The 17,022-nt window shown below is 35.5% G+C and overlaps 1 protein-coding gene across 1 annotated transcript in view; it reads right to left on the reverse strand.

Moving 5' to 3' along the window:
- The window catches only part of LOC106882163 (succinate--CoA ligase [ADP-forming] subunit beta, mitochondrial), a 43,300-nt gene extending 41,422 nt beyond the window's left edge, over positions 1–1,878 (reverse strand). The window contains exon 1 of the mRNA XM_014932742.3: positions 1,723–1,878. Within this exon, the coding sequence (XP_014788228.1) occupies positions 1,723–1,788 (66 nt within the window). The 5' untranslated portion in view covers positions 1,789–1,878. The remainder of the gene's footprint in view (positions 1–1,722) is intronic.
- Positions 1,879–17,022: the final 15,144 nt, after the last annotated feature.

Here is a 17,022-nt window from a genome sequence, read left to right on the forward strand (position 1 = left end):
GAGTTTGTTTTTTGGTAATGCGATAGATGTTTCTGGGAGCATTTCCGTACTGTACTCATTACTGCAGCAACTGGGATAGGATTCACTTGCACTCGTCTTAAGAGGCTCTCAATTATAATAGAGTACACCATCCGTTTTCGGCGTAACAGAAACCCTAACACGACACACCGGGTGTACGTATTCTTTACTTTCGCCAAGTTCCCTGCATAAATAGCAGTCAAAGAAAATAATAAAAATACGACTTGCACTATTTGCCATTAGAAGTATAATCAGTAGAAGGGCTAATTAATGTATCAAAGCCACAGATATTTATTATAGTTAACATTAATTTATAGAAGTATTTTCATTATAAAAGGTATTGTCAATAGTAACCTTGTTAGCACATACTAGAAATATGAACAATCAATATTTGCATTAATGATATATATCCTTTCAATAGATATGAGTAGCGCGCGCGCACACATACACACACACACACCTAGGCAATATCTGCATCTGAGAGTTTCTCTCTCTGTTCTAACTGCGACTTGAAGGTCCAACCTTGATACAATGCCACGCTGATTCTGCCTGAAGATCATGTTAATTGAGAGCATGTGGAAAACACAGCTACATAGGTATAATTCAATGAGTAATTAGTTTCATTTTTAACAAGTGGCACACCGATTCGTCGAAATTGACGACAGTCCATTATATAGATATACATTTATTATAAAATAATAACCTTTAAAAACACATACAAAAAGTAATAAGTAAAATGTAGGTGTAAAGAGAGAACTGATGAAGGAGCTAAGTAGAAAGGACAAGGTTGTCACCTCTGCAAGGTTGAACGAAGTTCAGTGATAAAAGTATGTAACGAGAACGGTGTGACTAGGCACATCTTTAATATAAACATTGATTTGTATCTAGTTTTTCTTTCTTTCTTTTTAACGAATTGCAAACTTTTTTTTTTTTGCTTTTTCAACCTTCCTTTCGGAACAAACAATCAGCAACATCCGTAATAATCGACCGATCCAGACCCCAATGTCATATCTAATCCCTAGTCCATCACTACTTCATTCAATGACACATTTAGCCATCACAGGCTACAATGTCATAATATAGTACGTCCATCACTGTATCAAGGAATTCATCTTTGTTTACAGAAATAAAAATTTTGCATAGCTTATATGCAGGCTGTGTTTGTATGAAAACGGTGAAATTAGCACATATGCTGTATGCCAGAAATGTAATAAATTATATGAGATTTTGGTTCCATTTAGCGATATTAAGTGTCTTCTAGCATAATACTCGGGTCGACCCAAATTTTGTGAGCGAATTAAGTTGTTGTTGCTTAGCCCTAGGTCAGCTTAGACAGAGCAGACCTATCATCAAAGGTATTTTACTCGTGACCATCCCGTCTTTTTAGCGGGATGAAGGACAATTTATTAAGCTTTTTCCTTTCCCATGACAATAGAATGTAAAGGACGGAGAGAAGGCCAGCATTGTTACACACTTTATGCTGAATCTGTCTGTATGATACAAATATCTATCGAAGATAAACACCAAAACATTTACGTTATGATTCAACTAGTAGATAAATCTCCACTATCATTCTCTCTCTCTCTCTATATATATATATATGCACATACATATCGATTGCTAAGTTAAGACACATAAACTTTACATGAATAAATTATAAACACTAACATAAATAATAGAATTATTAGAGAGAAATATTCAAACCTTTGCATCTTGTTTCAGAAATTTACCATTCTGTAAGAGACAAGATCGAAGTACGAACGACGCCATGGTATTTAATCACTCTCACTGCAGTTACTCTCTCTCTCTAACTCCCTTCCTATAGCTACTCTTATTCTATCTACTCTATTTGTAACTCCTCTCTATATACCTCATACCATATCTACTCACAATCTTACTATATCTATTTCTAACTCTAGCCACTCTTTCTATCTTTCTTAGTATATTTACTTTCACTAGCGTCACTTTTTTTTTGTTGTTTTGGTAACTTTTGTTAGAGTTATGATTTTTTTAACCCTGCTACACCGCGGTTTTAGTCAAAATATATATGTAAAGGTGTAACAAGTGCTACAAGGCTCTTAGAAATAAATTCTCATTAATTAAGTTATTAAAAAACTATTTTTTATATGTATATATATTTAGATAGTATTCTTGGTTTGATACAATTTGTAAGATTTATTATATTGATGACAGTCTGCAAAACTAAGTCGAAAATTATTCTTTGAAACCATCAAATATTCATTAATTTTGTTTGTTGTGAGACATTCATTTTTGGCATTCTTACAGAATAGAGTCGGAAAATATCTCGAAAACCGTCATTTTTCCGGATGTGTGTTTTAAACATTTGAAGTTATCGATTAAAACATTTTTTTTTAATGGGTGAGGGTAGATTTATTTGCCCCACCTCCTTTTGACCTTTTTTCGAACTTTATACTTTTTTTTCATATTTATATTAATTCTGCTTCAAATACCTGACATTATCGTTCTTTTAATTTTAAATATTTTCTCTTTATCTTCTGTTCCAACATAAAAAAATCATTTCAAATATGAAAAAGTAACGCATATTTTTGCGCACCTGCTCAACGTATTGGACAAAAAAATGTTTTTAAGTTCTAGTTCAAACTATCAACTCTTGATTATTACAAGGTATTTATTGTTAATAAAACGTTTTTTATTGAATAAAGTAAAAAGAAATGAACAGAAAAAAAAGAAAAGAAAATCTGGTTTTTAGCTTAATTTTAAATAATTCGTAAAATGTTTTCATTTTGTGATCATAAAATGAAAGAATACCTTATATTTTTACATAATCACAACTTCCAGTGTTTTAAAAACGTAAAACTGAAAGCAAATTTAGGGTAAAGAAAACAAAGCGAAAGTGATGAATTTTTGAGAAGAAAGGGAAAGAGATAAAAAAATTAAATTTTATACTTTTTTCGACGATCTAAAGATCGCTTTTTCTGTTTCTTTTTCTTTGAAGTCATCTCAGAAACTTATATCTGAGAAAAAATATCTAAGTTGAAAAATTACAGAAATCGGGGATGGGCTGAACAAATCGAGAGGGAAAGTAAACCCTTTTTTCTTTACATTTATGTACTTTTCGGCATACTTACACAAGTGTTCCGACCGACTTTGTTTCCTCATAACATTCAGAAAAATGGATATTTCTTAATAAAATTCTTGGTTAATGTTTACAACTTGATCCGGAAACGAAAATCAGAAAAATATAGTGCAATGGGTGTAAAAGATGTGTAGGGTGCAAAGCAACGGGAGGGTGGGGAGAGGACCTCGGAAAATTCACAAGATCCGAGTTTTTCCCTCATAACTTTTAGGAAATGGGTTTTTTTCAATGAAATTTTATAGAAATACATTTTAAACGGCATACATTACGATTATAAAGAAATTTGTGGGGAAAGTCGTCTCCAAGGGAATGTGGAGAGGATTTCGGGAAATTCACAAGATACGAGATTTTCCCTCATAACTGGATATATGTGTGTGTGTATATATATGTGTGTGTATATATATATATATATGTGTGTGTGTATATATATATATATATATATATATATATATATATGTATATAGATGTATGTATATATATATAATATATGTAGGAGAATATACAAATAATAACAACAGACGAGGACAGGTGGTGTAAATAACAAAAGTATATATTAGTATGACGCTCGGGAATACGGAAAGTCTTTGACGTTTCGAGCTACGCTCTTCAACAGAAAGAATACGGAGACAAGGAGAAAAACACGGAGAAAAAAAATTGAATAGTGTTCAGTCAACGGTCAATCATAATATCTCTTTCTATATATAGATAGAAAGAAAGAGAAATTAATAACGAGTGAATGAGAATAACGACGAAGGGTTAAAAAAGCGTAAAAATAATTGAAAATGAAACAAAATTGAAGTCAAAACATTAAACATTATTGAAAGTGGGTAGAAATAAACACTACGTAGTGTAGTAGTAGTAGTAGTAGTACGCTAGGGTATCTGTATAAATTTGAATGTGATTTCGGAATATAACGAGGAAAAATTTGGATCTTGGGAATTTTCCGAAAGTCCTCTCCCCACCTCAAGATTTTCCCTACAAATTACTTTATAATCATAATGCATGCCGTTTGAAAGGTATTTCTATAAAATTTCATTGAGAAGACCCCATTTTTCTAAAGGTTATGAGGGAAAAACTCGGATCTTGTGAATTTTCCGAGGTCCTCTCCCCACCCTCCCGATAAATTCTTTTACGCATATTCTGATTATATCGGAATTTGTTGTGAAACAATTTTTCCGAGGATGGGAAGGAGACTTTCTGAAAGTTCACAAAAGTTGGCTTTGTTTCTTCATAACTTTCAGAAAAATGGGTAATTTTTTAATGAAATTTTCTACAAATACATTTCAAATAGTGTAGATTACGATTATATCGGAATTTAATTTGAAAAAAAAAAAAAAAAAATTGACTCGCACACATACACACGTTACATCATTTTTTTTTTTTTTTGAAATTTCAAGTTTCATTTTGTGATGTGTCAGTATATATGTGTAGGAACGACCGTGCGAACTCAAAAAAGAGAAATGGTGACGAATGGAAAAACAGAGGACTCCTTTTATTTAAACGCGTCACACGGTCGAACACAAAATAATATATATCAAAGATGATATACAAAATATGTTATACTACGATAACATATATGAATTCGTAAATACCAGTAATGAAGAGGCGATAGAAGGCAACCGTATAAGATGAATAACAGAAATATTTATTGTAGCGTTAAAGATGTATGTGTATGTGAGAGTGTGAATGCGACATATAAGAACATAATCAAAGACAGGCCGTCATACAAAGAAAAGTGTGTGAGTGATACATGTATGTGTATGTGAGTTATTACAGCAGATAGAAAGAGTCAATAACACGTGAGCATTTATACCAGTTCTTTGAGTACATTATAGGAAAAGTCTGTATGTGAAAGTAGTTGAGGCTGTGAGTGTGGCAGTGCTGATCACTAGTTGTGATGTCGTGGCTTCCATGCCGGGCCGTGATTCTTGTTATACAGATGTTCGTCGCTGGCTGAAATATCTTGTCTGTTTATTATCGTGGTGAAGCTAAGTCACCTAACAGAATCGAAGAGAGAGATGTGCCGCGGTGGTTTGGATTGGTGTACATAGAAAGTCGTGTAGACGCTGGTGGAGATTGATGCTGGTTAGTAGTAATCGTAGAATCGTGTTGGTCATGACGATGATGCTGGTTAGTAGTCGTAGACTCGTGTTGCTGATGTGGCGGCGACGGTGGTCATCGTTGGACGAAGCTGTTGATGTGTCGCTGGCTGCCGCTGCTGCTGCTGTCATGTGGTACACGGAACAGTTCTCAAAGAGAAACTGAACCGAGACAAATTTGCTGGGTATGAGTTGATCTATTTATAGCGAATTATCGGCTCCCGAAGGCTTCAGAAAAATACTCTATCACGTGACCTTATTAGGGGCCGTGATTGGTCAGTTTGCGTTCTGGCGGGAACGGTTCGAAGAAGTTGCCCATTCGAATAATAATCAGTCACGTGATGACAAGGAATGGGTTCTCCGCTATGCTCGCGCTTGTTTATATTTAAATGAGAAGAATGGCGATAGCAGTTTTGTATCTAATGGCGATAGGTAGTTTCACTACATATGTGTGCAAACCCACCAACTTTTTATATAAATATATTTCCGATATAATCGTAATATACACCATCTCGTTGGGATTTACAGAAAATTTTATTTAAAAATATCCTTTTTTCGGTAAGTTATAAGGAAACAAAGCCAACTCGTGTGTATTTTCCGAAACTCCTCTCCCCATCCTCAGAAAAATCTTTTCACAACAAATTCCGATTTAATCGAAACCAACATCTAAAGCATGTTTGTAGAAAATTTCATTAAAAAATATCAATTTTTCTGGGAGTTAAGAGAAAACTTCCATAGTCTACAATGCTTGAAACATAGTAGTATAAGTTCCCTGGATATCACTGTATCGATTTCTAGGACTTATAGGCGTCCTAAGTGACTGAGATCACGTTGCCCCAGACGGGACGTCAGTCTGTCACAAGGTTAGTCAATTACAGCTAAGTGGACAGGAGTAACATGAAAGGAAGAGTTGCTCAAGAACACAAAGCATCGTCCGTTCCTGGAATCGAAACCACTATCTTTGAGATCGTGAGTGCTATACGCTAACCACTAAGTCACGTGACTTGGCTTGAAAAATGCAAAACACTACGGTTTTTGTCGCGCTAGATAATTTCGGCTCTATTCTATAGGAATGGAATGCTGTTTCGATTCCCAGACCGGGCATTGTAAGTGTTTATTGAGCGAAAACACCTAAAGCTCCGCGAGGCTCCGGCAGCGGGTGGTGACGAACCCTGCTGTATTCTTTCACCACAACTTTCTTTCACTTTTTCTTCCTGTTTCTGTTGTACCTGTATTTCAAAGGGTCAGCCTTGTCACGTACTGTGTCCCGCTGAATCTCCCCGAGAACTACGTTAAGGGTACACGTATCTATGGAGTGCTCAGCCACTTGCACGTTAATTTCACGAGTAGGCTGTTCCGTTGATATGGATCAACTGGAACCCTCGTCGTCGAAACCGATGGAGTGCAACGATTTTCTAATCATCTGCAGATGTGTTGCTATTGTTTAAGTTTTGTGTTCAAAACTTTAAACCTATGTAAATACTGATAAACTATTTATTACCAACGTCGGTAAAATAACACAAATATTCGATATCATTTTGATTATAATCAGATATCTCAATGAAGTTATTTATTGATATAGTCATTTAGCAATTATTCACTGAAATGTTTCTTTATTTATTCGTAATTAATGATTCTTTTATTGTCATTCTATGCTGATAGTAAATTTCGTGAGTAATTTGTTAAAAAAATGATGGTTAGAAAAAAAAAGTGGTTGTATATAACTACTTTCTTTTACATGCAAGGTTCAAATTCTGCCAGGGAAATTGATTTTTGATTTTCACCCTTTTGGGATCGATAAAATAGTTGCCAGTTAAAATGTTAAGGCCTATGCAATAGAATTATAATAGATAAAGACTACAATCTTCCTTTCAAAATGTGCGACCATTATTTGTTTAAACACATTAAGCTGAGAAATGTGTTGTTTTATTGGTATTACCAAACAAACTACACCAGCCACTTCAATTTATTTAGCTGCGTGTGAACGCCTTTAAGCTGTATGTAAAAGCAGTTTTAAACTACAAAATAAGCACTAAAAATATTGAATATAGATTTTATTTCATGTTTTCGTGGTTGCTAAAGTAGCATCGAACTGTAAATGAGACTAAATGTCTGAGATGTGTTGTTAATAAGATTATAATTTTTCTAACTATTAATTCATCATCTTTAGAGATAATAGATTTCCAATATTTACAGTAAGTTTCAATCAGTTTGATCTCAGATCCTCATTAGGTGCTTTATTCTTGTATGTGTACTTATGTACAAGCTTCCATTCGAACTTTGAATTGTTATTTCTCAATTAAAAGACAAATGTTATATGAAAAAAGAAAAAAATATATATATACTTAATGAATTGTAATTACCTCCTAATTTGAGAAAGAAAACTAAAACCTGACGGTAATTGTTAGCAACTCTTTAAGACAAGGGATAATTTCCAGAAATAAAGAATTAATCTCTCAGAGTTTCTTTATGTGCCTAGGGGACTAGCCCTAAGCATATAAATAAACTTTTTATTTGTTTTATTTTGTTTAATATACTTTATGCGAAACAGAAGTTAAAACATATCAGGATTACTAAAATAAAGAAATATCTACATGCTTTAGATTATCCTCTCTAATCTGTTGTCAATAGACTTTCTAGTGTCTATTTGATGTCTTCATCATTTAACATCTAGAAATGTTGAGGAAAGCGACACTTTTTTTGTTTCACTGAAAACCAGACAACACCCAATAAATATACTTTTCATTAAAATTAAGCATCATGTAGCAGTCAAAGAGAATGTATTATGGTTCCATGTAAGAGAAAGCATGTGCGGTTAAAATTAGCTATTAGTGCTTAATTTTAATTTGCATATGTGAAAAATCAGAGATAAAGCTATCCTAACATTTTGTGATAAACAGTTTGGAAATCACTGATTAAAAGATACCAGGATTATTAAAGCTAAGCTATGTCGACATCTGCTGCTTGTTTCAGTTGATGTAAACTCATCGATAAACATCAAAATAAATTTTCTTTTGTTAAAATGACACCAGCTTTTGGGCGACTGATGAATTTTTAGTACTAAAAGGAAATATTGTATATAAAAGGTACAAACAATCTCAATTAACTTATTTAAGCCAGAACTTCTGTATGGTCGCTTAACTTGCTAGAAATAGCAATCAAATTTCTCTCATGTCACACCTGACCATCTTGAAAAAGGAAACATTAGACACTGGTTCCTGGTATATCTGATTAAAAAGCTGAACAACTCTGTGTGTGTATTTGTGTGCACGTGCTAGTAAACCATGTCTATGTTCATTCCTATGTGTTGAAATCTAGTCTATGAAATTGTGTAATTGTATGACAGATCAAAGTTGTTTATTTCCTGCAATTCAGATTGCTTTATGGTCCCAGCAGACAAAATGGAAAAGGTGTTTCCCCGGAGGATGGTGAGGAAGATGTGTTGGAACAGCCACCCTGACTCATGCGGCTTGCACATGTGGATAGCCAGCTTTACCCTGATAATGGTGAGCAGGGATATGGTCTGGAGGCAAAGAACACCAGAGATTTCCACTATCACAGGCTTGACCATAAACCTGTCAGAAAGTGACTGAATCCTTGACAGTTTGCTTTTTTCAGCCTGATGAGCAACAGAGCCTGGGCTGGTAGCTGAATACATCAAGTTGCCACTGGAGAAAATGTCACAACATGTGGTATCCCAGACGAGGGGCCTACTGCCATGGAACAGAAAAATTGTCATACTGTCAGGCCTTTTACTGTCCCCTCAGTCTAGTTCCCTTCCCCTTGAGCTGTGAAGGGAAGCCTGTGGTGTTTTGGCCATGCTTTACGATTTTGTTAAGGGTAGTGTGGCATGGAAAGTAGCCAGCACTATGATGGAATGACAGTGAGTGGAGGCCAAAAGAATCCACAATGGATCCATAATGGCATTCATAAGACTCACAGATATGGAGGCCAAGCCTCAGGGAAACATCAATGCACAGACAGTCACTCTCAAGCCGAGAGCCAATCGCAAGTGATGGCACTGTACTGAGCAAGGCTCCACTGTAAGGCTTGGAGGTTGAGCAGAAACATATCAGACAGTGTTGGTCAAGTCGGTGTACTAAATTGTCCATGCTAAAATTATTGTGTTGTTCAGAAGTTCATTTCACAAAATCTCAGTGTTTCAGGTTTGGTCCTACTGTGTATTACTGTGGAACCAAACCTGACTGGAACTTTGTGAGTAAAATTTGGTGGATGGAAACTTTTTGCAAGTTGTTGTATATATCTTTATATGCCAAGGTTAACCATGCCATTCTTCCTTTAGCCATTGATAAAATAATTACTAAACAAGTTCTGCAGGGTCAATATAATTGACTAAAATCTTTGAAGGTGGCACTCAGGGTTAACACAGTTTACAGTTGTAAAAAAGTGAAAGTAAATTGCTCTAAAATGTGAAAGATTGTGATAGAAACTGGAAGTAATGACAGTGACATCACAAAATTTTACAAAAAGAACATAAAGAACTTCATAATGCCACATTCACAGTATGTATAATACCGTCTAGTGATATGTTAAGTATTTCAGAAGTAGCAGCTGATGTAAACTACTCCAATGTACTATATTCTAAAACAAACACTACTGAGAAATATGATTGTTTCATCTTATATCAAATATATGTATGTTCTATTCATTGACTATGTTGTATATACACAAAAGGATATTACTGTCTTCACTTCTGATTTTGATTAGGACAATCTACTTCCACTTTTTTACATCCATAACCTGCATGCTAACTAGTACTCAGCACAGCTCCAGTTTTTAATAACTGAAATTGGTTAAAATAGGTGAAGGCATGGCTGTGTGTTTAAGAAGTTCACTTTGCAGACACATAGTTTCGGGTTCAGACCCACTATGTGGCATGTTGGGCCAATGTCTTCTACTACAGTCCTAGTCCAACCAATGAATTTGGTAGATGGAAACTGTGTAGAAGCTTGATGTGGGTTTGCCCACCTGCCAACCATCTGACAACTGCTGTTGGTTTGTTTACATCCCTGTAACTTTGCAGTTTGGAAAAAGAGACCAATAGAATAAGTACCAGATTTATCAAGGTTGATTTGTTTGACTAAACTGTTCAAACCAGTGCCCCAGCATGGCTGCAGTCACATGACTTAAAGGTAATAGGTGTATACACATATACAAAATATATGAATCAACAATATGTTCACTTGTGTAAAGCTGACCTGAGATTAAACAAGTAAATGTAATCGAAAGCCTACATAAATTTGAAAAAAACCTATTAATTCTGATAGAATTATAAATACTGTTTAATTCTCTTCTTTTAAACAATTTTTATCAATTATTAGTGAAAACATTTAATCTATAAAACTGTTTATGTCCTTCAAAACTTTCATGCTTCCTGAAATTTGCCAACAATACACCTGATGTCCCCACCACTTTTATTTTTTTTATGATTTATTCACTGTTTACTTTCTGTGCGTGGAGGCGCAATGGCCCAGTGGTTAGGGCAGTGGACTCGTGGTCATAGGATCACGGTTTCAATTCCCAGACCGGGCGTTGTGAGTGTTTATTGAGCGAAAACACCTTAAGCTCCACGAGGCTCCAGCAGGGGATGGTAGTGAACCCTGTTGTACTCTTCCACCACAACTTTCTCTCACTTTCTTCCTGTTTCTGTTGTACCTGTATTTCAAAGGGCCAACCTTGTCACACTGTATTACGCTGAATATCCCCGAGAACTACGTTAAGGGTACACGTGTCTGTTGAGTGCTCAGCCACTTGCACATTAATTTCACGAGCAGGCTGTTCCACTGATCGGATCAACTGGACCCTCGACGTCGTGCCAACAACAACAACAACTTTCTGTGCATTATTCTATGTACTGTACATGCACATTTGACAACCTTTTCTGATGAGTTGTAGTACACCTGATCAGTGTATACAATAAATTCATTATCATTATATGATCTGGTAGAAAAAAAAATCAAAAACAAAGATGAAATGTTTCCAAATGTGAAAATTTTGTAGTCAGAGCAATGCCTGAATTTATTAAGTAGAGAAAATCTTATTTATATATTGACTAAAATATTTATTATGAAAATTTATTGTGAAAATGTCACAATATTTATTGTGAAAATATTCTCAAGGACACTTGTACTCTTTAAAACAACAATGATACAAAAAGTTTGCTATGATAGATTTTGGTTTCAATATCAATATGCTGAGGACATACGTAAGCTCGCAAGGAATGAAGCCAGTATGCTCCGTTGGATGTGTAATGTCAATGTGAATACCCGTCAGAGTGTAAGTATCTTGAGAGAAAAGCTGAACATTAGAAGCATCAGTTGTGGCGTGCAAGAGAGACGATTGCGCTGGTATGGACATGTGGTGAGAATGGAGGAGGATAGCTGCGTGAAAAAGTGCCACACCCTAACAGTTGAGGGAACCCGTGGAAGAGGTAGGCCCAGGAAGACCTGGGCTGAGGTGGTGAGGCAAGACCTTCGTACATTGGGCCTCACCGAGGCGATGACTACGGACCGAGACCTTTGGAAATGGGCTGTGCGTGAGAAGACCCGGCAAGCCAAGTAAGATCGTTGCCAGTGCCCCTGGACTGGTTCTTGTGCGGGTGGCACATGAGATGCACCATTTTGAGCGTGGCCGTTGCCAGTACCGCCTGACTGGCTCCTGTAGGATTTTCGAGCGAGATCGTTGCCAGTGCCCCTGGACTGGCTTGTGCGGGTGGCACATAAAAGACACCATTTCGAGCGTGGCCGTTTTCGTGCGGGTGACACGTAAAAGCACCCACTACACTCTCTGAGTGGTTGGCGTTAGGAAGGGCATCCAGCTGTAGAAACTCTGCCAAATCAGACTGGAGCCTGGTGTTGCCATCCGGTTTCACCAGTCCTCAGTCAAATCGTCCAACCCATGCTAGCATGGAAAGCGGACGTTAAACGATGATGATGATGATGATGATCATCAATATTTTCATTGTTGAAGATTTGGTTATATAATTGCAGTAGGGATATGTAAATTGGTAGAATGGATAAGATATTAGATAATGAGTTGGTCTTGAGTTTAATGCTGCTGAAAGTATTTCATTATTATTTTGGCCTGGGACATAGTTCCTTTAACTATCCAGTTGAGGAAATTGATCTCATGGGAACATTCTCAGAAACCTTTCTGGAAAAGGCAATGGAATACTCTTCTGTTGAATGAATTTCTATATGTGTGTGCATGCAAAAATATCTTCATATAGCCTAATTCCATAGAGAAGTAACTACATTTGAATATGACTCAATTTATTTATTTATTTATTGCCCACAGGAGACTAAACATAGAGGGGACAAACAAGGACAGACAAAGGGATTAAATCAATTACATCAACCTCAGTGTGTAACTGATACTTATTCAATCGACCCTGAAAGGATGAAAGGCAAAGTCAACCTTGGCAGAATTTGAACTCAGAACGTAACGGCAGACGAAATACCACCAAGCATTTCACCTGGCGTGCTAACATTTCTGCCAGCTCGCTGACTCAGTTTATTATTTTCATAATAGGCACCTACATAGCAATGTAGCTGAGAAGCTTGGTTCACAATTATGTGGTTCTAAGTTCAATTGCAACACATGCTACCTTGAGCCAGTGTTGTCTATCATAGCCCACTGCTTTAGGTTAACCAATGCCTTGTGAGCAGAATTAAGTAGAAAGAACCTTTGTAGGAAGCTGTTTTATATATTTGTGCGTGTATAATATATATTTCCATGGTGTATAAATTTCCCACCTGGACAGGACACCGGTCTGTCACAGGATTACTTATTTTTGCCAGCTGAGTGGAGCAATCTTACGATCATGAGTCCAACACCTTAACCATAGACTTGAGGTCAATGCTCCAGTATTGTCAGTGTGAAATCCACAGTATTCTAACGATCTAATGATGTCAGAATAGTAATGGGGTTCCAGATATATAAGTTTTAGTGAAGTTAAATTAAATTTTTCAGTTTTTTGAAATATGTTCATCAGAAAAGGATATATAGTATTGTGACCTTTGCTGTCTCTTCCTGGCTGGAGATACTGATACAACTGATGTGAGTCTGAATATTTGCAGGAAAAAATGTAAATAGGAAAGGAACTTCAAGATATATAAGGTTTTTTAATGCCTCAATTTTATAAATATATCTATTTTAGTACCATCAGCACACTGAGCAAAATGCTTAGCAGCATTTTGACTGTCTGCATGTTCTGAGTTCAAATTCCATCAAGATTGACTTCGCCTTTCATCCTATCAGGGTCGATAAACTAAGGGGTCAGTGTAATTAACTCTCCCCTCCCCAATTTTAGGCCTTGTACCTATAGTAGAAAAGATTATAATATATATTATTTATATCATATAATGCTAATTATTTTAGTACAAGGATATATTAAAAGATAAAAAAATATTTCTGAAATTTCTCTTTGTAAATTTAAGCAGGTCAATAAGAGCAAAAAGTAGGTCTGGTTGGCCTAATATTGCACCTCTCCCCCAATAAAGATGAAATAATTGTTATGATTGAGTGATGAAACTAATTAACAAAAGGGCAAACTATTTTTACTGATACTCTATCACTGATTACAAGAGGTCAAAAACTCGTAACAATCACAAGACTTTCTGGTTTTTAATAAAAGTTATTAATGTTTCACTTATCTCCTCATGTTAGTTACAGAGCAACTGACAAGTTGTTTTTGTGTCTTCTACAAATAGACAAAACTATTTAAATTTGCCATTGCTCAGACACAGCAAATGTTACCTTATAATGTGATAGTTTGGTGGAGAAACTATCTCAGGTGTAGCACCTGCTAAGACACTGTGACTACCCCTATGTGGAACCAAAGTGTAGATGGGTAATAGCATCATGCTTTTGCTTACAAAGGGAAGTTTATAGAAATCAGAAAATACCAGAATAGATCTATCACAAAAATGCAGTAGATAGAAATTGGTGGGTTTAAAGTAGAAATATTTCTATCAGATAAAAAGATATTTTATAGAAATTATAACTGGAGGTTTGGGCATACTGTTCATGGGTGAAAGAATAGCCTATATTTCATGAAAGCCGAGGAAAAACATGTAATTTACATTTTAAAAAATGATTAAGGATAGCTAAGCCTTTTAGATCATTCAATATTTTTGTGAAACTGGATAGTGACAGAACTTCTGAAACGATTTTTACTTTTTTATTAAATTTTTAATTATCTTTTGCATTTTTTGTGCAGTTTAAAAAATATAGTTATCAATATATTAATAGTACTACTACTACTTTTTAAAAAATTCTTTTTACTTTCTCCAAGACTTAGAAAGGGAAATGGATGCCCTGGTTTAGAAATTCTTCTGACCAATGCAAAGGAAACCAGTATATTTTGAGTAAGTTCTATAACTATTTATGAAAGTAAATTTAGATTATTTCAAAAGCTTCTATTTTTCACATTTAGAACTGACTTTTCTCATTGTGAAAATTGGAACCATTTTTATAGGATATACATTGAAGTGAACTCATAGAATGGTAGGTTTTTGGAAGGTAACACTAGTATTAGCAGGTTAAAGTTAAGCAGGAAAAACAGATTTCTATTAAAAATAGGATTTTATGATGAAGTTATAAACCAAAGAGAAAACCACAAAATAAAACAATCTAATCTCACAAAAGAAATTTGGAAGTTCAACAATCTTATTTAAGAGTTAGTACAAACTAGATCAGCAACTGGAATATTCAGATCATATTTATTGGTAGCCAGTTAAGTTTTATCTAGCCAAGGTTTCATCATTTCTTGCTTAAGAAATGAACCTTTAGAATTATGTCAAAAACCAGGCAGTGTTGTGAGTTCGATACTGTTCATACCTACAAGTTCGATACCTACAAGCTAGGAGAGATCACAGGCAATATTTGGTGAAGATCAGTTGAGAAAACCAGAGGTTACTACAAGTATAAAGTTTGCTATTCTCTCTCTTTATACACAAACATATATCTACAGGTATGCTGATGCAAACAGGAAAAAGAGAACTCAAAATATGAGTATATGTATATGTTTATTAATATTTAGCAGAAGCAACAAAGTGACTCAAGGGCCAAGATAAGTGACAATGCATAAAACTCTCAGCCATTGTGTCACTGTTGTTTCTGCTAAATGCTAATAAAATCTATCTATCTATATATTGGGTCGTCCCATAAATAATGCAGTTTTTTTATACTCATTTTATTTTTCAAAAATTAAGACAAAGTTCTTTTTTAATCTAAAATATACTCTCCATTTTCTACAATACTCTTTCATCTGTCTGGTAGACTTGCAAGGCCCCACTTCCAAAATTCCCTTGTCAGTGATGAAAAATACTCAAGTACTGTTCTGACCTCGTCTACAGAAGTCATATTTTTTTGGTCCAACTGATTTTGAAGACTGCGGAATAAATGATAATCAGATGGGACAATGTCTGGCGAATATGGTGGGTGGAGCATCATTTCCCATTCAAACTGCTCTGGTCTTTGGAATGTCATCCTTGCTGTATGTGGATGAGCATTATCCTGATGGAAGAACAGCTTTTGTCTTGAAACCAAAGATGGTCGTTTTTCTTCTAGCGCTGGTGTCAATGAATGGTAGAATGACCAAATCTAACCTTCTCTGCTAGTTCCTCAACAGTTACAATGTGATTTTGTTCCACCAGGGTTTGCAAGATGTCCTCATCGAACTCTAAAGATCTTCCAGGCTGTAGTTTCCAGCTCAGAATTTCTGGAACCACTGTTCACAATGGCATATGCTTATTTTCTGATCCCCCATATACTGCATTAATATTCCTCGCACTTCCCATTGCATTGTTGCCTTTATTGAACTCATAAAGCAAAATATGCTGAATATGCTTGTTTGTCACTTCCATTATAGCTTTGAAAAAATAACCGTTAAAATCAAACTGCACTCTTCAAAACTTACTCTAAGAATAAATAAAAGGTAAAATTACTACCTGCTTTTATAGCAAGTTGATGCAGGTAGTTTATCTTGACCTCCTCTGACTTTTGTTTCATGCAATTGAAAAAACTGCATTATTTATGGGATGACCAAATACGTATAGTATCCCATTCCAAAGAAAATCAACCCCTCTGACCCAGCCAACTATTGTCCGATTGATTTCACTTCTAACAACTCCAATGTAATAGAGTAGGCAATTAATAATCTTCTCCAAAACTTTGAATCTTTCTCAATGAACATCAGTTTGGTTTCTGCAGAACCGGATCTACACAACTATTGGCCTCTCACTTTAGGGACGTTCAATGAAAGCAATGCTGTTGCACTCAACATCAGAAATGGTCTTGACCATGTCTGGCATGCAAATCTCATATGACAACTTGTTACCTATAGGCTCTACTTTTCTCTCATCTCTTAAATCAGTAGCTTCTTATCCAATCATACCAGCATGGCATGTATTTACAGAGATCTTTCAGCTCCTCTCACAGTCAAGTCTGAAGTTCTCCAGAGTTTGGTTTTGTCCCTAACTGTCTTCCTTTTATATATCAATAACCTTCTTGCCACTATATCCAGCAATGCACACTTTTAAGTAGGCAACATGATTTTTCATTCTTTCCTAACTTTCCTCAACTATACATCAGCCACACACAGTGGATCCATGTCAACCTTATTTCTTTTAATGGAAACCCCCTACCAAAAAAAAAAAACCCTCAAGAATTACTCATCAAGAAAACACCACTGCATTACATCCCTACTACACATAAACAATACTAAGCTAGAGCCCGCACTGTCACTCCAAATGTTGGGCCTCA

This window comes from Octopus bimaculoides, chromosome 3 (assembly GCF_046866305.1).
Source record: "Octopus bimaculoides isolate indiv1 chromosome 3, ASM4686630v1, whole genome shotgun sequence".
Lineage (NCBI taxonomy): Eukaryota > Metazoa > Mollusca > Cephalopoda > Octopoda > Octopodidae > Octopus > Octopus bimaculoides.